Here is a 14932-nt window from a genome sequence, read left to right on the forward strand (position 1 = left end):
CCTTGAAGGCACAGGGGCAGAACTAAACAAGTATTCAAGTATCACAATGTCTAGAAAATTACAGGCATAAAGTTCACGAGCATGTGCCACTTGCTCAATTCCCTAGACAATAAAGGGAAGTAGCAGCATACAGTGAGGAAAGGGAGAGAAGAGAGGCTGGCCATCTGTCACCAGGAAACACAGAGGAATGAGACGTGACAAATCCTATTGTTTTAGAGGCAGTGAACCCTAGACATCCATCCTTCCTTCACACGCTACACCAGGAAGAACACCTGGGCATTCCTCGGAGGAGCAGCTTTCCAGGGAATCCCGGGCCTGCCCCGGGGCCTGCGCGACGGCCCCGCCCCTCGGGCCCCATGCGGCTGCGCGTAGCCACGTGTCGCGGCCGAGTGACGTCACCGCGCGCGATGACGCACTGGGGCGAGCGACGGCGGGTCCCGTAGTCGGGGCCGGACATGGCGGTGCGGCCCGGCCCGCGGGAAGATGAATAAGGGCTGGCTGGAGCTGGAGAGCGATCCCGGTGAGTGGGGTTACGTCACTGCGCAGCGGGCGGGGCTGGGGGGGCGGGCTGAGGCACAGGTCGGGGCGGCGAATGGGCTCAGAGGGACACACGGACAGCGGGGCCTGCGCTGGGGAGGACGTGGGAGACAGGTCAGGGAGGCTGCAAGGAGCCGGCTACGGGTGTACGGGTGGGCCTTTAAGGAGTGGGATTTGTGGTGCATAGGTAGAGTTTTGGGGGGGTTGGAGATGAGAGGTGAGCTGGAAAAGTTTGGGGGGGCTGCGGGCATGGGGTATGCAGGTGAAGTTTTGAGGGGATGGGGCTGTGGGTGCACAGGTGAAGTTGTGGTGGTGTGGGTGTACACGTGGAGTTTTTGGGGGGTGAGATGTGGGGTGCAGGCCTAGAGTAGGCAGGAAAGGTGCTGAAGAAGCCAGCGTGGAGAAACTGGGAGCAGGACGGTCACAAGTGTCCCCTTCCCGCTGCCTTGAAGGTGGATTCTGTGGCGGAATCCCGAAGTTGTTTCATAGGTTGATATTGCAGGGCCAAAGCTGGTGTTGGCTAAGGCATTGTCTGAAATGTTTTAACCCAATGAGTCGCTGTAGTGTGGAATGGGGGTGTCCTATGGAAGGTTGGAAGCTGCTCTCTAGGATGGGGTGGTGAGTTTTTGGGGCCATGGGTGAGGAAATTTGACCTCTGGAATGATACTTGTCTCTTGCACTCGGTAATGGGTTCTGCCTAGTGTCGGTGTCCCAGTCACCTCCAGTTTTGCTGCTCTTTATTCCCTTATTGGTACTTGAAATATTCTGGAATCATTCCCATCCTGTCCTTCATCGTGGCAAAAAGTCCCAGGACATGGTTTGGATCCTCACAGCTGCGAGGGAAGGTTATTTACTTGGGACACAATCTGTCTGGGCAGAGGCAGGTTTTTTGGATATGTGGCAGTTTGGATGCAGGAGTGACAGCTGGGACAGTTGTTAGGAGTGACCTATGTGCTGTTCTCAGCTTTCAGCACTTCCCACGAGCTGAATATCTTCCCACTGGCTCCTGCCACGGAGCTTGGGATGAAATCTCTGGGTGCTTTTCTGGTCAAGAAGGGTCGGTAGATCCAGGTTTGGGCTGGCTGCTAGGTGGGGAAGAGAGCCTTGGGAACATGCAGGCTGCTGGTATAGTGTCATGTGTGCTTGTGGACACCAGAATGTGAGCCAGCCTGCCCATAAAATTTGGGGTGGGTGTTCGAGTGTTCCAGGAGAGGTGTCACAGCAGGACTGTGCCTTTTGTGGATGCTGAGGTAATAAGAAATACTGAAATATGTCAGAGAAAAAAGTGGGGTTAGAAGGGACCAGGAAGGTGATGGGCTTTGGTGTAATGACCTGGCTTCCCACTGGTTTAAAGCATGTTATTTTCAGAGCGTATTTTCTTCTCACTGTTAATTTTATAAGAAATACAATGTTTTTTACTAAATTAATGAAGACCTTTTGCTCCCAGGAGTTTCCTCCCTGTTTTAATAATTTTAACTTTGGTGTGGAAGCTCCTTGGGCTCTTCTTAATTGAGCCACATACATCAGGGTCCTTAAATCCATTGCTTACAGGAACGTTTCTCAGGATTTAATCCTTCTTATCCCTAGACTTCCCCCCAGGCTTTCAGCAGCCTTTATAAGGGAACTAAAAAAGCAGATTTGTTATTCCAGTCTCGAACTCGCTTGCTCTATGTGCAGATTGATGGCCTGAAATTGGGCTGACTGCCTTTGCTTTGGCTTCATAGTGGCAGTTGCTGATGTCTGATAATCCTTGTTTTCTTGCTGTTGTCTCTGTAGTTCTGGTTATGTCCTCCTGCATTTTTTAGTCACTGAAGACAGACTGTTGGATTTGGTTCCCTCAAAGAGACAGGGAGATGAAGACTAGCCTTTCAACCCTCAGACTTTCCCACAGCCCTGTTGCTGTGATCTGGATTTCCCCTCATTGGCTTTCATTAACATGAACAGAAATTATATATATTTTTAAATACCTTGTGATATTTTCAGGTATTTTTCTTTCTGATTACAAGTGTGTGTGTGTGTCATTTAGATGCTTCCTGGTGCTGCTGCTCACTTGGCAGGCCATCTGCAGTGGCTCAGGATGCATTGGGCTCTGGAAAAGAGTTGGGTCAGGTCCTCTTGAGGAAGAGGATGATCAATGGGAGTGGAAGGGTGAAGGGAGATGGAGCACCTCTGAGCTCAACAGCCCCACTGCTGGGACTCGGTGTGATCCTGGTGCCACTCTGCTGTGGATTTTCTGGCTGTGCCTTGGCCTTGGACCAATGTGGGAGAGTCCATGTGGGACTCTCAGGGGATGATGACAGCAGATTTTCTCTCTTCTCTCTTTACTCAGAAGTAACCTGTTGATTTTGTTCCTTTCAGGCCTTTTCACACTCCTGGTTGAAGATTTTGGTAAGTCCTAGAAACTTTTCTGACAAGTCCGTTTTGTGCCTGACATTACCCTATCCTTTCTGGTGGGCCTTACACCACCTTCTCTCCTTTGTCTGCAGGGGTCAAGGGAGTGCAGGTTGAGGAGATTTATGATCTGCAGAGCAAATGCCAAGGGTGAGTCAGAGGCCTGAGAGTGTGAGTTTTGCTAAGCAGAATGGTGTGTGGGCCTGGGAACTCATCACCAGGAGTTCAGAGGGGTCTGTGTGAGCTTGTCTGTCACGGAAATCAGAGCTGTAGGTGATGGACCAGGAGAAATTTATCAGGTTTGGGGCAGGTGGGGGACATCCCCAAGGGATTCATCTCTCTTTCACCATGGAGAGGTGGTGTAGTTGCAGTGTGAGCTTTCTCCCTGTCCTGGTGCTGTGAAAAGGCTTTGAGGCTGTTGCTTCTTAAAGGCCATTGCTGAATTCATCTCAAGAATAAATCCAAGGTAAGTGTAAAAGGAGGGTTATTCAGTGGCCAGACACTGTTCTGTAGTTCAGTCATTCCAGAGGGGAATTTCCCACTTCTCTGTCTTCAGACTCTTAAGACTTGTCAAACCCCAAAGTTTTCAAACTTGATTGTTGACTGAGCCTGGAGCATCAGTGCAGGAGTGTCCTCAGTAGTGTTGGACTGGGGGGATTGTGGTGGGGATGGTCACTTCCAGAAGGATGGCACTGGTTGTTCTGCTTTTCCTCTCTCTCTTTGCTCTGCCTGTGGAACAGGTTTCTGATGCTGAGCAGAGCAGCCCCACTGGTGTGGTTGTTCCAAAGTGCTGCAGCTGCTGCTTTCTCTCTGCAGCCCCGTGTATGGGTTCATTTTTCTGTTCAAGTGGATTGAGGAGCGCCGGTCCCGTCGCAAGGTCTCCACGCTGGTGGATGAGACGTCGGTGATCGATGATGACATCGTCAATAACATGTTCTTTGCTCATCAGGTAGGCTCCAGGCAGGGGGAAAGTTTCTGTGGGGTGTCTTCTGCGACACCTCAGGGAAGCAGTGTGGTACTGAGAGACTGCACTGATCTTGCCAGTCATGAGGGCAGCTCCTCTTTCCTGGGAGCATCTTCCCTGAGCTCTAGGTTGAAGGGAGTCCAGTGAGGGCTGGGAGACTGTGGTCTGCACTGTGAGCAGATGCTCTTGGGGCACGGTGAGGCTCACTAAGTGATACTGACTTCCCTCTTTCCTGTGGGTGCTGAGGTCAGGTCACTGCTCTCACAAGTGCTTGATGGTTCTTGCATCAGTCTTTCAGTTGATTGTTGTCAACACTGAGGGATTGTTGAAAAGCTGCCTTGTTCCTGCTGGTTAAGTTGGTCTTTGTGTTACTCTCCAGCTGATCCCAAATTCCTGTGCCACCCATGCCCTGTTGAGCGTCCTCTTGAACTGCAACAATGTCGACCTGGGCCCCACGTTGAGCCGCATGAAAGATTTCACCAAAGGCTTTAGCCCTGAGGTAGGGGCAGGGTCGGGCAGGGCTGTGCAAGGGTGGCACAGGTGGCTCTGCATCTTGCTCCCCTCTTGGCGTGATGCTTTTAAAGAGCTGGCTCCTTCCCTGACCTCTGTGGCTGCACACTGCAGCAGGATTGTCTCTTCTTTCTCATATTCTGCCTTGCCTTGCTCAGAGCCTTGGTCCCCTTGATCCTTCTGTCATGTTACTCCCTGTAATCAAAAGTCCTCTCTCCTCCCTTCAGACCTATTGTGAAGTCTGTTTTTCTCCAGCTGTAATTTATTCAGTAGAAATTGTATACTTTTTCCATCTTGAACTTTAACTCAGAAGAGTAGAAGATGTGCCTGAGGGTTTCTATCCTGGTCCTGTGGGTAGATGGAGGGAGGGAGGGAGTGGGAAGGTGAAGCATTTTGTTTGTTCCCTGTCACTTCTCAGCTCTTTTCTCTTGCTGTTGGCTGCAGAGCAAAGGCTATGCGATCGGCAACGCCCCAGAGCTGGCCAAGGCCCACAACAGCCATGCCAGGTGAGTGAGGGGTGTCTGCAGCTCCCTGTCTGTGGAGGAGGCAGACTCTCCATGACTCTCACCCTTGCAGGCCAGAGCCACGGCACTTGCCAGAGAAGCAGAATGGGATCAGTGCAGTGCGGACCATGGAGGCTTTTCATTTTGTCAGCTATGTCCCCATCAAGGGACGACTCTTTGAGCTGGACGGGCTGAAGGTCTATCCCATTGACCATGGTAAGAGCTCATCTGTCCCTGCTTGCTGACATAGATGAATAGCACCCTGGTGTGTCCAAATGATTGGTTTTCATTGCCTCTTACTGTTAACTGTTTTAGTGGAGAATCACTCCAATGGCTTCCAGATTTGTCCTGAGTTTTGACAGCTAATTTTGGAGTCTGTGTGCTGGGGACTGTACCTCAAAAACAGTTATTTCTAAATGTATTGCTTTTGTTTCTCCAGCCTTGCCATTTGATTCCCCAGTTGCTCAGGGCCATGAGGTCCTTCAGCTCTGAAATAACTTCATATGGCAAGAAGAATTTATTTCCTCCATTTCTCCTTGTGCCAAATAACCACTGTGTTGAGGCAAACACTTCAAACATAGCATTGGGCTGCCTAGTTTACTCCCTTCTCCTACAGCTTGACCCCTCAGTTCTGTCTTTCATGTAGTTATTTATCCCTGCCAGGTTTCTGTCTGTCAGCCCCTTTGGTAAGGTACTCACTTCATGTAGGTGGTTTCCTTAAGCATGGCCTGCTTTGCTAAGTCCAGCTGTGTCTTGTTATCACAGGGCCATGGGCAGATGACGAGGAATGGACAGACAAAGCCAGGAGAGTGATCATGGAGCGCATTGGCTTGGCCACTGCAGGGTAATGTCCTGGCCCACGGGGCAAGCACTGGCCTCTTGCCATTTCCCCTGAATTATTTGTACTGTGGTTTCTGAGTGGCAGGTTTTGGAACTGGGGGTGGAGGTTGCCTATGGAGAAGTGCAAGTGCTCTTCCCCTTGCCTTCTCTTGCCTGCAGAGCATGCAGAGAAGCTGCATTCCCTGCGTGATGCAGAGTCCCTGCAAATGATGCATAGCGTTAAGAGTGGCCTGGTTAGGTCCCTGTTAGCTCAAGTCCATAGGAGAAGGAGTCGTGCTTTTGGTCTTGAGCTGCACCTCTTGGATGCTTGGCATGACGGTGACAGCACTGGCACAGGTTGCCTAAAGATGTTGTGGAATCTCCATCTCTGGAGATATTCAGAAGCTTTCTGGATGTTATCCTGGAGACCAGCTCTGGGTGATACTGCTGGAGCAGGGCCTGGAGCAGATGACTCTCATAGGTCTCTTCCCATCTCAACCAACCTGAGACTCTGAGAGTGTTTTGTGTGGTAGCTGAACCTTGTAGTGCTTCTTCAGCTACTGTGATGTTGACTTGGTTTTGGGGAGAAGCCTTGGTAGTGCTGGTGTTAAACACTCAGGCAGGAGGTGGGGATAGGGCTGTCACCATGATCCCATGGCTGAAGGCTGCTGTCTTTCCTGCAGGGAGCCATACCATGACATCCGCTTCAACCTGATGGCTGTGGTGCCTGACCGGAGGATGAAGTATGAGTCCAAACTGCACATCCTGAAGATGAACCGCCAGACTGTGCTGGAGGCCTTGCAGCAGGTAGGACAGCCCAGGCCCTGAGGAAGTGCAAGCTTACTGGGAGGAATAGGCTTTTCCGGGGCATCTACCTGTGCTGCCAGGGCTCTGGTTTTAGGGGTTTTGTTTGGCCTTGGGAAAAATCTTGTGGAAAGAGGAGATAGCCAGCCTCACTACTTGGCCATTGCTGCTCACCTGGGAGGTGGCTCACCTTTGTCATTTGTGTGCCTGGGCACTTGGTGTTGGCTCACCCTGGTGAACTCTGCAGTACTCGAGTGGGAAGGATGTGGTTTGGGTCATTGCTGGTCCAGCATGCAGTTTCTATGTCACTTGCTTTCAAGCTTATCCGAGTAACTCAGCCTGAGCTGATCCAGACTCAGAAGTCTCAGGAATCTCAGCCTGCTGAAGAGGCAAAGCCAGCCAGCAGCAAGACCGTGACTCCAGAGAGCACTCAGACAGGTAGGACCTTGTACCTGCAGTACAGCAGTACCAGGAGTGTTGCCAACCTAGCCTGCCATGGAATGAGCACAGGGTGGCTGACCTGAGGCATGGGGCAGTTTTATTGCCAGCTTCACTTTCTTTTCCATGAGCCTTGCTCCATGCGCATTGTGCTGGAGTGTGATGATGCCTCTGTGCCTGGGGGTGTGTTGGAGGGTGTGAAGCTTGAAAGTGGAAGGGCTGGAGCTTTGACACACCAGTGATAGATGCGGGGGTTTGTGGTGGTCTGGAGGAGTGTAAGAGCTCTTCTCTCATCTGGGTGAGTAAGGGGTGGTAGAGGACATGGAGTAAAAGGTGACAGTGCTGGTGATGAAAGGCTCTGCTGTGCTTGTGTGGCAGATGGCACGGATGAACCCACCAGCCAGGGCCACTCCACATCCACGCAGAGCCCACCCAGCAAATCCAAACCGGTGCCAAAGGCAACAGCGAGCGGCATCAATGGAGCCCCTCCAGCAAACCCCAACCCCATTGTGCAGAGACTGCCAGCCTTCCTGGATAACCACAACTATGCCAAGTCCCCCATGCAGGTAGGCTGGAGCGCCAGGCTAGCGGCACACCTGATTCAAGCTGAGCTCTTTGCCTGCAGCCCCTCACCTCTGTGGGACCACAGCTGTCAGCTGGCCTAAGCATGGCCCTGCCTTGCAGTCAGCCTGGCCCAGCACTAACCCAGGCTGGGAGGGGAGAGGGTAAATAAAGACTGACTTGACAAAGGAGGTTAACATTAATGTGGGTAAACTGAGCAAAAATGGGGAAGGGTCCCTGTTTCCTCTCAAAAGAGCCAAGTCCTAGTGTCAGGCTGGACCAAGGATGAGTCCACCGGGTTCTTCCTCCTTGCCCTGCTGCCAGCAGGCCTTCAGCAATGCTGTGTTGCAGGAGGAGGAAGACCTTGCGGCAGGAGTAGGTCGCAACCGGGTCCCAGTTCGACAGCACCAGCAGTACTCAGATGATGAGGATGACTATGATGATGATGATGAGGAGGAAGTTCGTAACACCAACTCAGCCATCAGGTGAGAGCTTGGGCTGTAGGTAGGAGGCCAGGAGCTGACATTTGCAGAACTGTCAGTGAGGACTTCCCTGACTTCTTTCCTTAGTTCTTGATAGGTCTGTTCTTCTCTTTGCCCGCCATTTAATTTTTCACTCACTGGGTTTTGTGAAGTCCTTCTGTAGCTTTTTACAGCCAACTCTGAATTTCAGCTGCCCTGAGAGTAACTGTGTATTGGCAGCAGCTTTGGGGCTTAGAGAAACATTGGTTCCACAGTGCCAGTTGCCAGTTCAGCTCCTGGTGACAGTGTTGGTGTGCTTGGACTGCTGCTAAAGCCAGGAAGTTGGAGTCACAGCAAGGGAGCTTTGGGGGCTTTGGAAGAAGAGCAGAGGGTACACAGCACCCTGTGTCCCCCAGCAGTGTAGGGATCCCTGGGACTGAGTGGCTCAGTGGTGCTGGAGTGCTGCAAGAGAAGCTGGTGGCTGTGGGGGTGATGTTGAAGTGTTTCAGACGTTGTTTCATCCCAGCAGGCAGCCTGAACTGCTGAGCACAGAGCTGGCAGTGTCCACCCCCACCTCCTTCTACCAGCTGCTCACCTTCCCTGCTGTGTTTCTGGGCAGGTACAAGAGGAAAGGGCAAGTGAAGCAAGAGCACGTGGCAGGGGCCGCAGATGGCCAGCTCTCTGTCCTGCAGCCCAACACCATCAACGTCCTGACTGAGAAGCTGAAGGAATCTCAAAAGGATCTTTCCATTCCCTTGTCCATCAAGACGAGTGGCGGAGGAGCCGCCGTGGCAGTGGTCACCCACTCCCAGCCCTCCCCCACCCCCAGCAATGAAAGCACCGACACCGCCTCTGAGATCGGCAGCGCCTTCAACTCCCCGCTGCGCTCTCCCATCCGCTCGGCCAACCCCACGCGCCCCTCCAGCCCCGTCACCTCCCACATCTCCAAGGTGCTGTTTGGGGAGGAGGATGGGCTGCTGCGCGTGGACTGCATGCGCTACAACCGGGCTGTCAGGGACCTGGGGCCCATTGTCAGCTCTGGGCTGCTGCACCTCACCGAGGACGGCGTGTTCTGCCCACTGGCTGCTGCAGGTAAGTGCCTGCTTTAGGGGGTGTCTCGCCTGGGGTGACGGGACAGTGTCCTTCGACTTGAGGGGTGGATGCCTTTGTGGTGGCTCCTAACACTTCCTTGCCTCTGTGTGTAGATGGGAAAAACTCCCCCTCTTCCATCAAACACAGTGAAGAGGCCCCGGTTGCGATCAAACTGGAGGAGAAGGAGGGCAGTGAGGCCAGTGACAGCAAAGAGAAGGTGGGACTTGGCAGGACCAGTGATCACCCTGGGGGGGAAAAGTATTCTCCCAAGGTGAGTTTTGTGCTGTGACAGCCCTGGGAACGTGGAGCTCACCTGGAGGTGCAGCAGCGCTGGCAGTGACTGAACTGCATGTGTCTGCTGTCCCTTCGCATGTCGTCGCAGCTGTGCCTCCAGGCACAGGGCAGTGCAGGTTTTGTGCCTTGTGTCATCTTGTGACCTTTGCATTGGTAGTGGGCACAGTCCCTGCCTCTGCAGCTGAGATATTCAGCCTGCTATGCTCTCCTCTGGGCCACGAGCTGGTGAGACCCTGCATCCCCAAGTCCCAGCCCGCTGGTAACTTCACAGCCTGTCTGTACCCTCCAGCCAGGGGTAGGACCAGGCTCAGGCAGCACAAGTGTACCAAGGGCTCCATGGAGGAGAGCTGGGTAGAAACTACTATTCCAAAGGGCAGTCTTCAGATTTTGATGGGAAAGCAGACCCTGGGGGGCGAGAGGGGGGTGGTTCTGGCACTCAGGCAGCCCTTCCCTCTGTTCCAAAACCAGGTATGTTTGGGCTGGGGCAGAACCCATCTCCCCTGGGGCTGTCCATAGTGAATTCCCTACAGTGAACTGATCTTTTTGTTTTCCCCTGGCGAGTGATTTTCCTTTGATGAATCATCCCTCTCTTAGCACAGAGAAGAGCACCTGCCAGCTCACCCTGCTGGCTCCTGGGCGTGGCTGGGACTGTGCTCATGTTTGGTCTGCTTGATACGGTAGGAGCTGCTGGCGCTGCTCAAGTGTGTGGAAGCAGAGATTGCGAACTACGAGGCCTGCCTGAAGGAGGAGGTAGAGAAGAGGAAGAAATTCAAGGTGTGCTTCTGGCTTGTTTGCATTGCTGATTTAGCTGCTCAAAGGCTTTTTAGAGGTAGTTTTATGTAAAAATGGAGGGAGAGTGGTTCAGCTAAGAATGACGATGAGGAGCATTCAGAGTCTCTTCCCTGTTACAGCCCAGCAGGGCAGAGCTCTTACCAGGATAGACCACAGCCCAGGGACAGCACTGGCAGCCTGGGGGAGGGTGATACTGTGCTGGGATGAACATCAGCACTGATTGGAGGCAGGGGAGAGTCAGCAAAGGTACCTCCCCTGCCCACCCTCCCCTCTTCCCAGCTGCCCTTTGTAGAACATGCTGGCATCTGAACTGGGATGGAGACAGTCGCAGTTGTGCACTGGCCCAGGATAGGCTGGGGGATGGGTCCCTTCCTGCTTCAGTCTCCTTAGTCTGTGGGCTGGGCCAGGCATGCCAGTTCTGGCCCCTGTTAACCTTGAACTCTCCCTTCTCCCTGCCCCTTGCTTGTGGATTATTTGTGAATTTGGTGGATTTGTTTTTTTTGTAGATTGATGACCAGAGGAGAACCCACAACTACGATGAGTTCATCTGTACCTTCATATCCATGCTGGCCCAGGAAGGTGAGCTGTGCTCATGGGGCAGAGGGGTTGGGTTCAGCTGGGGGAGCTGCACTGAGTGTGATGGAGCAGCAGCTGGGAGCCTGGGCCACTCACCCTATTTAGGCCAGGTTTGGGGTACAGGCTGACGCCTAGTCTGGGGAGCCACAGATCTCTGCCTCTCCTTGCACTTTATAGTCCCAGTAAGTGCCCATGATGGCTTTTGAATGAGAGAGCTGGGGCTGCCCTGTGGCATGGGTAATCCCAGCGCTCCAAGCGCGTGTGTTTGTGCTCTCCCTGCAGGCATGCTGGCCAGCCTCGTGGAGCAGAACATCTCGGTGCGCAGGCGGCAGGGAGTCAGCATCGGCCGCCTGCACAAGCAGAGGAAGCCGGACCGCCGGAAACGCTCCCGCCCCTACAAAGCCAAGCGCCAGTAGCCAGAGAGCCAAGACTGAGAAACAGCAGTTGGGCTTAGTGGCTTTGGGCACTGGCACTTGGATCTATATTACCCTTTGCCCAAGGAAGAGGGACCACAGTGACAAACCTTCTGCCCAGGTGGAGCCTGAGGACAAAGGAAAGTCGGATTTTTCTCTGTGCCTAAGCTGTGAAAGGCAATAACCTGTCTGGAGGAGTCCCTGCAGCAGAGGGGAGTCTGGAGAGCTCAGCTGCCTGACCATGCCCTGGCAGCACCCAGACATTGTCACCTCCGTCTCAGTGCCCAGGCTGAGGATTGGCCGGAGGCAAAGAGCCCACCCAGCTGGGTCTGGCAATGTGGGAACACTGGCAATGCCCCTGTGAGGCTGTGCTGGCCGCAGCTGGCCATGGCTTGTGTCGTCTTGTGTCTGGGCCTTCAGCTCTGTGCTTCCTGGGATGTTCATGTCTGTGTTTTTTATCCTTCTCCCTTCCTTCCCCAAACTCATTTTTGGTCCTACCCCAGGCTTTGGCCATTCTTTGCAAGGTGGCTCCAGGGCAGAGCCGCTTCTGCACCCACCCTATGCTGCACTGCCCAGTGCCTGGTGCTCGCCGAGCTCCTGAGGATGGTGACACCTTCCCAGTATAGCTTGGCTCCCCAGTGGGCCATGGCAGCTCTGTTGCTGGATGAGGGTGGGTAGGCTCATCTGTGGAGCTAGGCTCTGTGCCCAGCCCTCTGTGGTGGTGCTGGGGGTGGCCTGTGCCTCTTGCTGCCCTGGCTGCTCTCCTTGGGACCAGCTCCGTGGCCCTGGCAGTGCCTAGGGGTCACACAGCATTGCACCAGGCCCCAGAGAAACCCTGTGAATTATGAACAGACCAGGTGCAGATGGTGGCCTTGGTGCTGCTGGGCATGGCACGAGGGTGGACACTGGCTGTGGCTTGGTGAAGCCTCTTGGCTGCGGGAGATGTGGCTGGTTGCTGCAATAGTGAAGGTGGGATGGGGGCAGCAGAGGGAGGCCACATCTCATCCCCCTGGCTGGCTGCTAACCAGAGCTTGCTGGTACAGCCTGGCAGCCTCTTGCTTTCTGCCAGCCCCCAGGGGCCTAGCAGATATCTGAGATATCAGAGGTGAGCACTGCTCTCCAGTGATGTCCCGGGGTGGAGCTGCCACAGGAGAGGACTGAATTTTTTCAATATGTGTACAGATCTTGACTATGGAATGAAACAGTTCTTTTAGTATTTGTTGAAGGAAAGAAAATCCTTTTGTCTCTTGCTGTGTCTAATATCAAGTGCTGTAAATAATGGACCTGTCTGAAGGAATAAAGCTATCCTGTAATGGCCAGCCGTGGAAGAGGTGTGTGAGGGAAGGGGGTGGGAGGAAGGGAGTTGGGAGCACCACCTGCCAGCTCCAGGCCCTGTTATCCCTGCTGGCAGCTCTTCTGTGATGTAGAGATTTGAAGTAATCGTGGGGAGTGCAACAACACCAGGCTAAATTTATTGACACACCTCAACAGGAGAAGGGCAGGACTCACCTCAACAGAAGGAGGACCGGAGGAGAGGGAGGCAGCAGCCTGCCTCAGGCCCTCAGCTGCATTGGGTTCCTGGGCCGGCTGCGTTGTCTGCCTAAAAGTCCAGGGCACAGATCAAGGCTGTGCCCCGTTTGATCCAGTGCTTCTCTGGCTTGTCCGTAGGGATCTCCACAGCAATCACGTAGTTGGTGGAGTGGCCCGTTGTTGACAGTGTGCCTGGAATGGGGGAAGCAAGGGCGAGAGGATGGTACTGCTGCACATGGACCAGGTCCATGCCCCCACCCTAAGCCAGATGACTGCCTGAGCAGGGCTGGGGGAAGCCTGGCCATGGGCACTGCTGCAGAGCCAGGGTGCCTGGCTGCTCCATCTCAACCACAGCAGGAGAAATCTTTTCTCCCTGGCTGGCCACTGCCAACAGTAGCTTGTTCTATGCCCCTGTATGGCAGGAGGAACTCCCTATTGCCCCTCCCGGGCTGCCCCTCCTAGCTGCTCCTGCAGCTTCTGTTCTTCTGGAAATCTGCCTTTAGGGCACCTACCTGCTCGAGTGAGAGTCTTATAGATGGGGCACAGGTAGGAGCCGGATTCTGGAGGCTTGCGGTTGGGGACAGGCACCAGCCAGATGACAGCCATCTCCGTGTAGAGCTCCTTGGGGCGTGACTCGGCCAGCCGACCCGCAGCTGCGTCCCAGCGGGCACCCTCCAGGAACAAGCCATGGATGTAGCAGCCCACGTCGGGCTGGCGCTTCAGCTCCTTCACCGACTCCTTCATGACCTGTCCGGGGGAGGGGCCGCCGGGCCCTCGCTCAAGCCGTGTCCCTGGGGGCTCAGCCCCAAGAAGTCTCTTAAGCAGCTCTTAGTTAAGCCAGCGCTGCCAAAGGAGAGCATGCCACAGCTCTTAGAGGGGCAGCTTGTGACAGAGTTGGTGGAAGGGGATGTGAGCAGCTCTGGAAGCAGAAGCCTCTGCGAGCCTTGGGGAGGAGTCTGGCAATGTGCGTGGGTGGGTGGGTGTCTCCAAGCACAGAGGATGATGGGGCCATAGGCAGCTGTCTAGCCTGGTGGCTTCACCACTTGGGCAGGACAGGGCCTTTGTGGCCTTCTAGCAGGAGAGTCCAAATAAATTCAGACTCTCCACCTGATTTACTGACCTCGAAGCTAAATGAGATGGTATCAATGGAGATGACAGACTTCCTGGCAAAGTTCTGCAGTGTCCCGGTGAGGAAGGCCTGGGGGAAGAAGAACCCACTGATCCAGAACACGGAGGGGATGCCATGGCTGATCCAATTCTGCAGGAATTCAATCCGCTGCACCAAGTCGTTCACCCACGATGCCAACGGCTTCAGTGATGGATAGGCCTGTGGGGCACCCACAGAGGGAGGTGCTGAATGCAGTCAGGGACAGCCTAGACCTTGTGCCTCAGCTGCTGAGAGGCAGGGGCTGGGAACAACTGGGAGCTGCACTAGGCAGGAGACATCTCCATGTGATAGAGCCCAGTCCAGCCCTGGACTTGGGCTGATAACCCATGGGTTGATAACCCATTCCTCTGTTTTGGGTGAACTCTGGCAGGCAGCTAGGCTGGCTGGGACACATACCTTGGCATTCCATATTTCAGGAACAGTGTTGTTGTACAAACTGCTTGCCATCAGCTCCAGCCGAGAGGACATCACCACCAGGCCCTTGAGAGCTTTCAGCAAATCCTTGAGACTTGAGGCAACCTCCTCCAGGAGCTTGTTATACCTACAGAGAAAGGGCAGAGGGAGCAGAGTGACTCTGCAGTGGTTTATGCTCACTGCCTGCCCAGAGAGGGTCTGGATCTTTATACGCAAGTGAAGCTCCTCCATGTAACTCCCAGCCCCAGTCCTCTTCAACAAGGTCTCACAGCTGCTCTCCCAGCCCTAAAATTGCTGACTGTTACAGATGGAGACAGAATCAGCCAAAGCTCCTGGCTGGCACAACACAGCTGTGAGTGTGACTGCCAACCCCACTGTTGTGCTTAGTATTGAGGTTCCCCAAAGATGGGTGGCAGCAGGGGCCTGCATATCTCTGCTGTTCCCTAGGATGTGATCCCACAAGAGGTTTACCTGATCACCTCCTGCACCAGCACTGTGTTCATGGATTCTTCATAGAGCAGCGGGTATTTGTGGATCACCTCCTGCACATTCATGGGGTTAGGCAGCTTTGCCAGGATGTCCTTGGAGGTCTCCTCCACAATCTGGAAGGAAAGCAGCAAGTGGCAGCATCCTTCTAATCTAGCTCCATGGCTGCTGAGAAAGGG

The 14932-nt window shown here is 54.0% G+C and overlaps 2 protein-coding genes across 3 annotated transcripts in view; one reads left to right on the forward strand and one right to left on the reverse strand.

Moving 5' to 3' along the window:
• Positions 1 to 391: 391 nt before the first annotated feature.
• Positions 392 to 12474, forward strand: BAP1 (BRCA1 associated deubiquitinase 1). Of its 2 annotated transcripts, none has more exons than XM_014869630.2 (17): positions 392 to 520; positions 2896 to 2925; positions 3024 to 3078; positions 3745 to 3877; positions 4272 to 4391; positions 4847 to 4908; positions 4979 to 5121; positions 5671 to 5749; positions 6408 to 6531; positions 6849 to 6966; positions 7345 to 7532; positions 7879 to 8012; positions 8608 to 9080; positions 9194 to 9351; positions 10056 to 10148; positions 10673 to 10745; positions 11025 to 12474. In XM_014869630.2, the coding sequence occupies exons 1-17, from the start codon at positions 484 to 486 to the stop codon at positions 11156 to 11158; spliced, it is 2154 nt and encodes a 717-aa protein (XP_014725116.2). In that variant the 5' UTR covers positions 392 to 483; the 3' UTR covers positions 11159 to 12474. The 2 variants fall into 2 exon arrangements, with proteins under 2 accessions (XP_014725116.2, XP_014725117.2); XM_014869631.2 differs by having other exon boundaries at positions 9194 to 9297.
• Positions 12475 to 12605: 131 nt separating this feature from the next.
• DNAH1 (dynein axonemal heavy chain 1) overlaps positions 12606 to 14932 on the reverse strand; it is a 71388-nt gene continuing 69061 nt past the window's right edge. The window contains exons 75-79 of the mRNA XM_088171192.1: positions 14739 to 14869; positions 14250 to 14394; positions 13806 to 14012; positions 13198 to 13432; positions 12606 to 12877 (exon numbers count right to left, since the gene is read on the reverse strand). Of these exons, the coding sequence (XP_088027318.1) occupies positions 12756 to 12877; positions 13198 to 13432; positions 13806 to 14012; positions 14250 to 14394; positions 14739 to 14869 (840 nt within the window). The 3' untranslated portion in view covers positions 12606 to 12755. The remainder of the gene's footprint in view (positions 12878 to 13197; positions 13433 to 13805; positions 14013 to 14249; positions 14395 to 14738; positions 14870 to 14932) is intronic.

This window comes from Sturnus vulgaris, chromosome 11 (genome assembly GCF_052056855.1).
Source record: "Sturnus vulgaris isolate bStuVul1 chromosome 11, bStuVul1.hap1, whole genome shotgun sequence".
NCBI lineage: Eukaryota > Metazoa > Chordata > Aves > Passeriformes > Sturnidae > Sturnus > Sturnus vulgaris.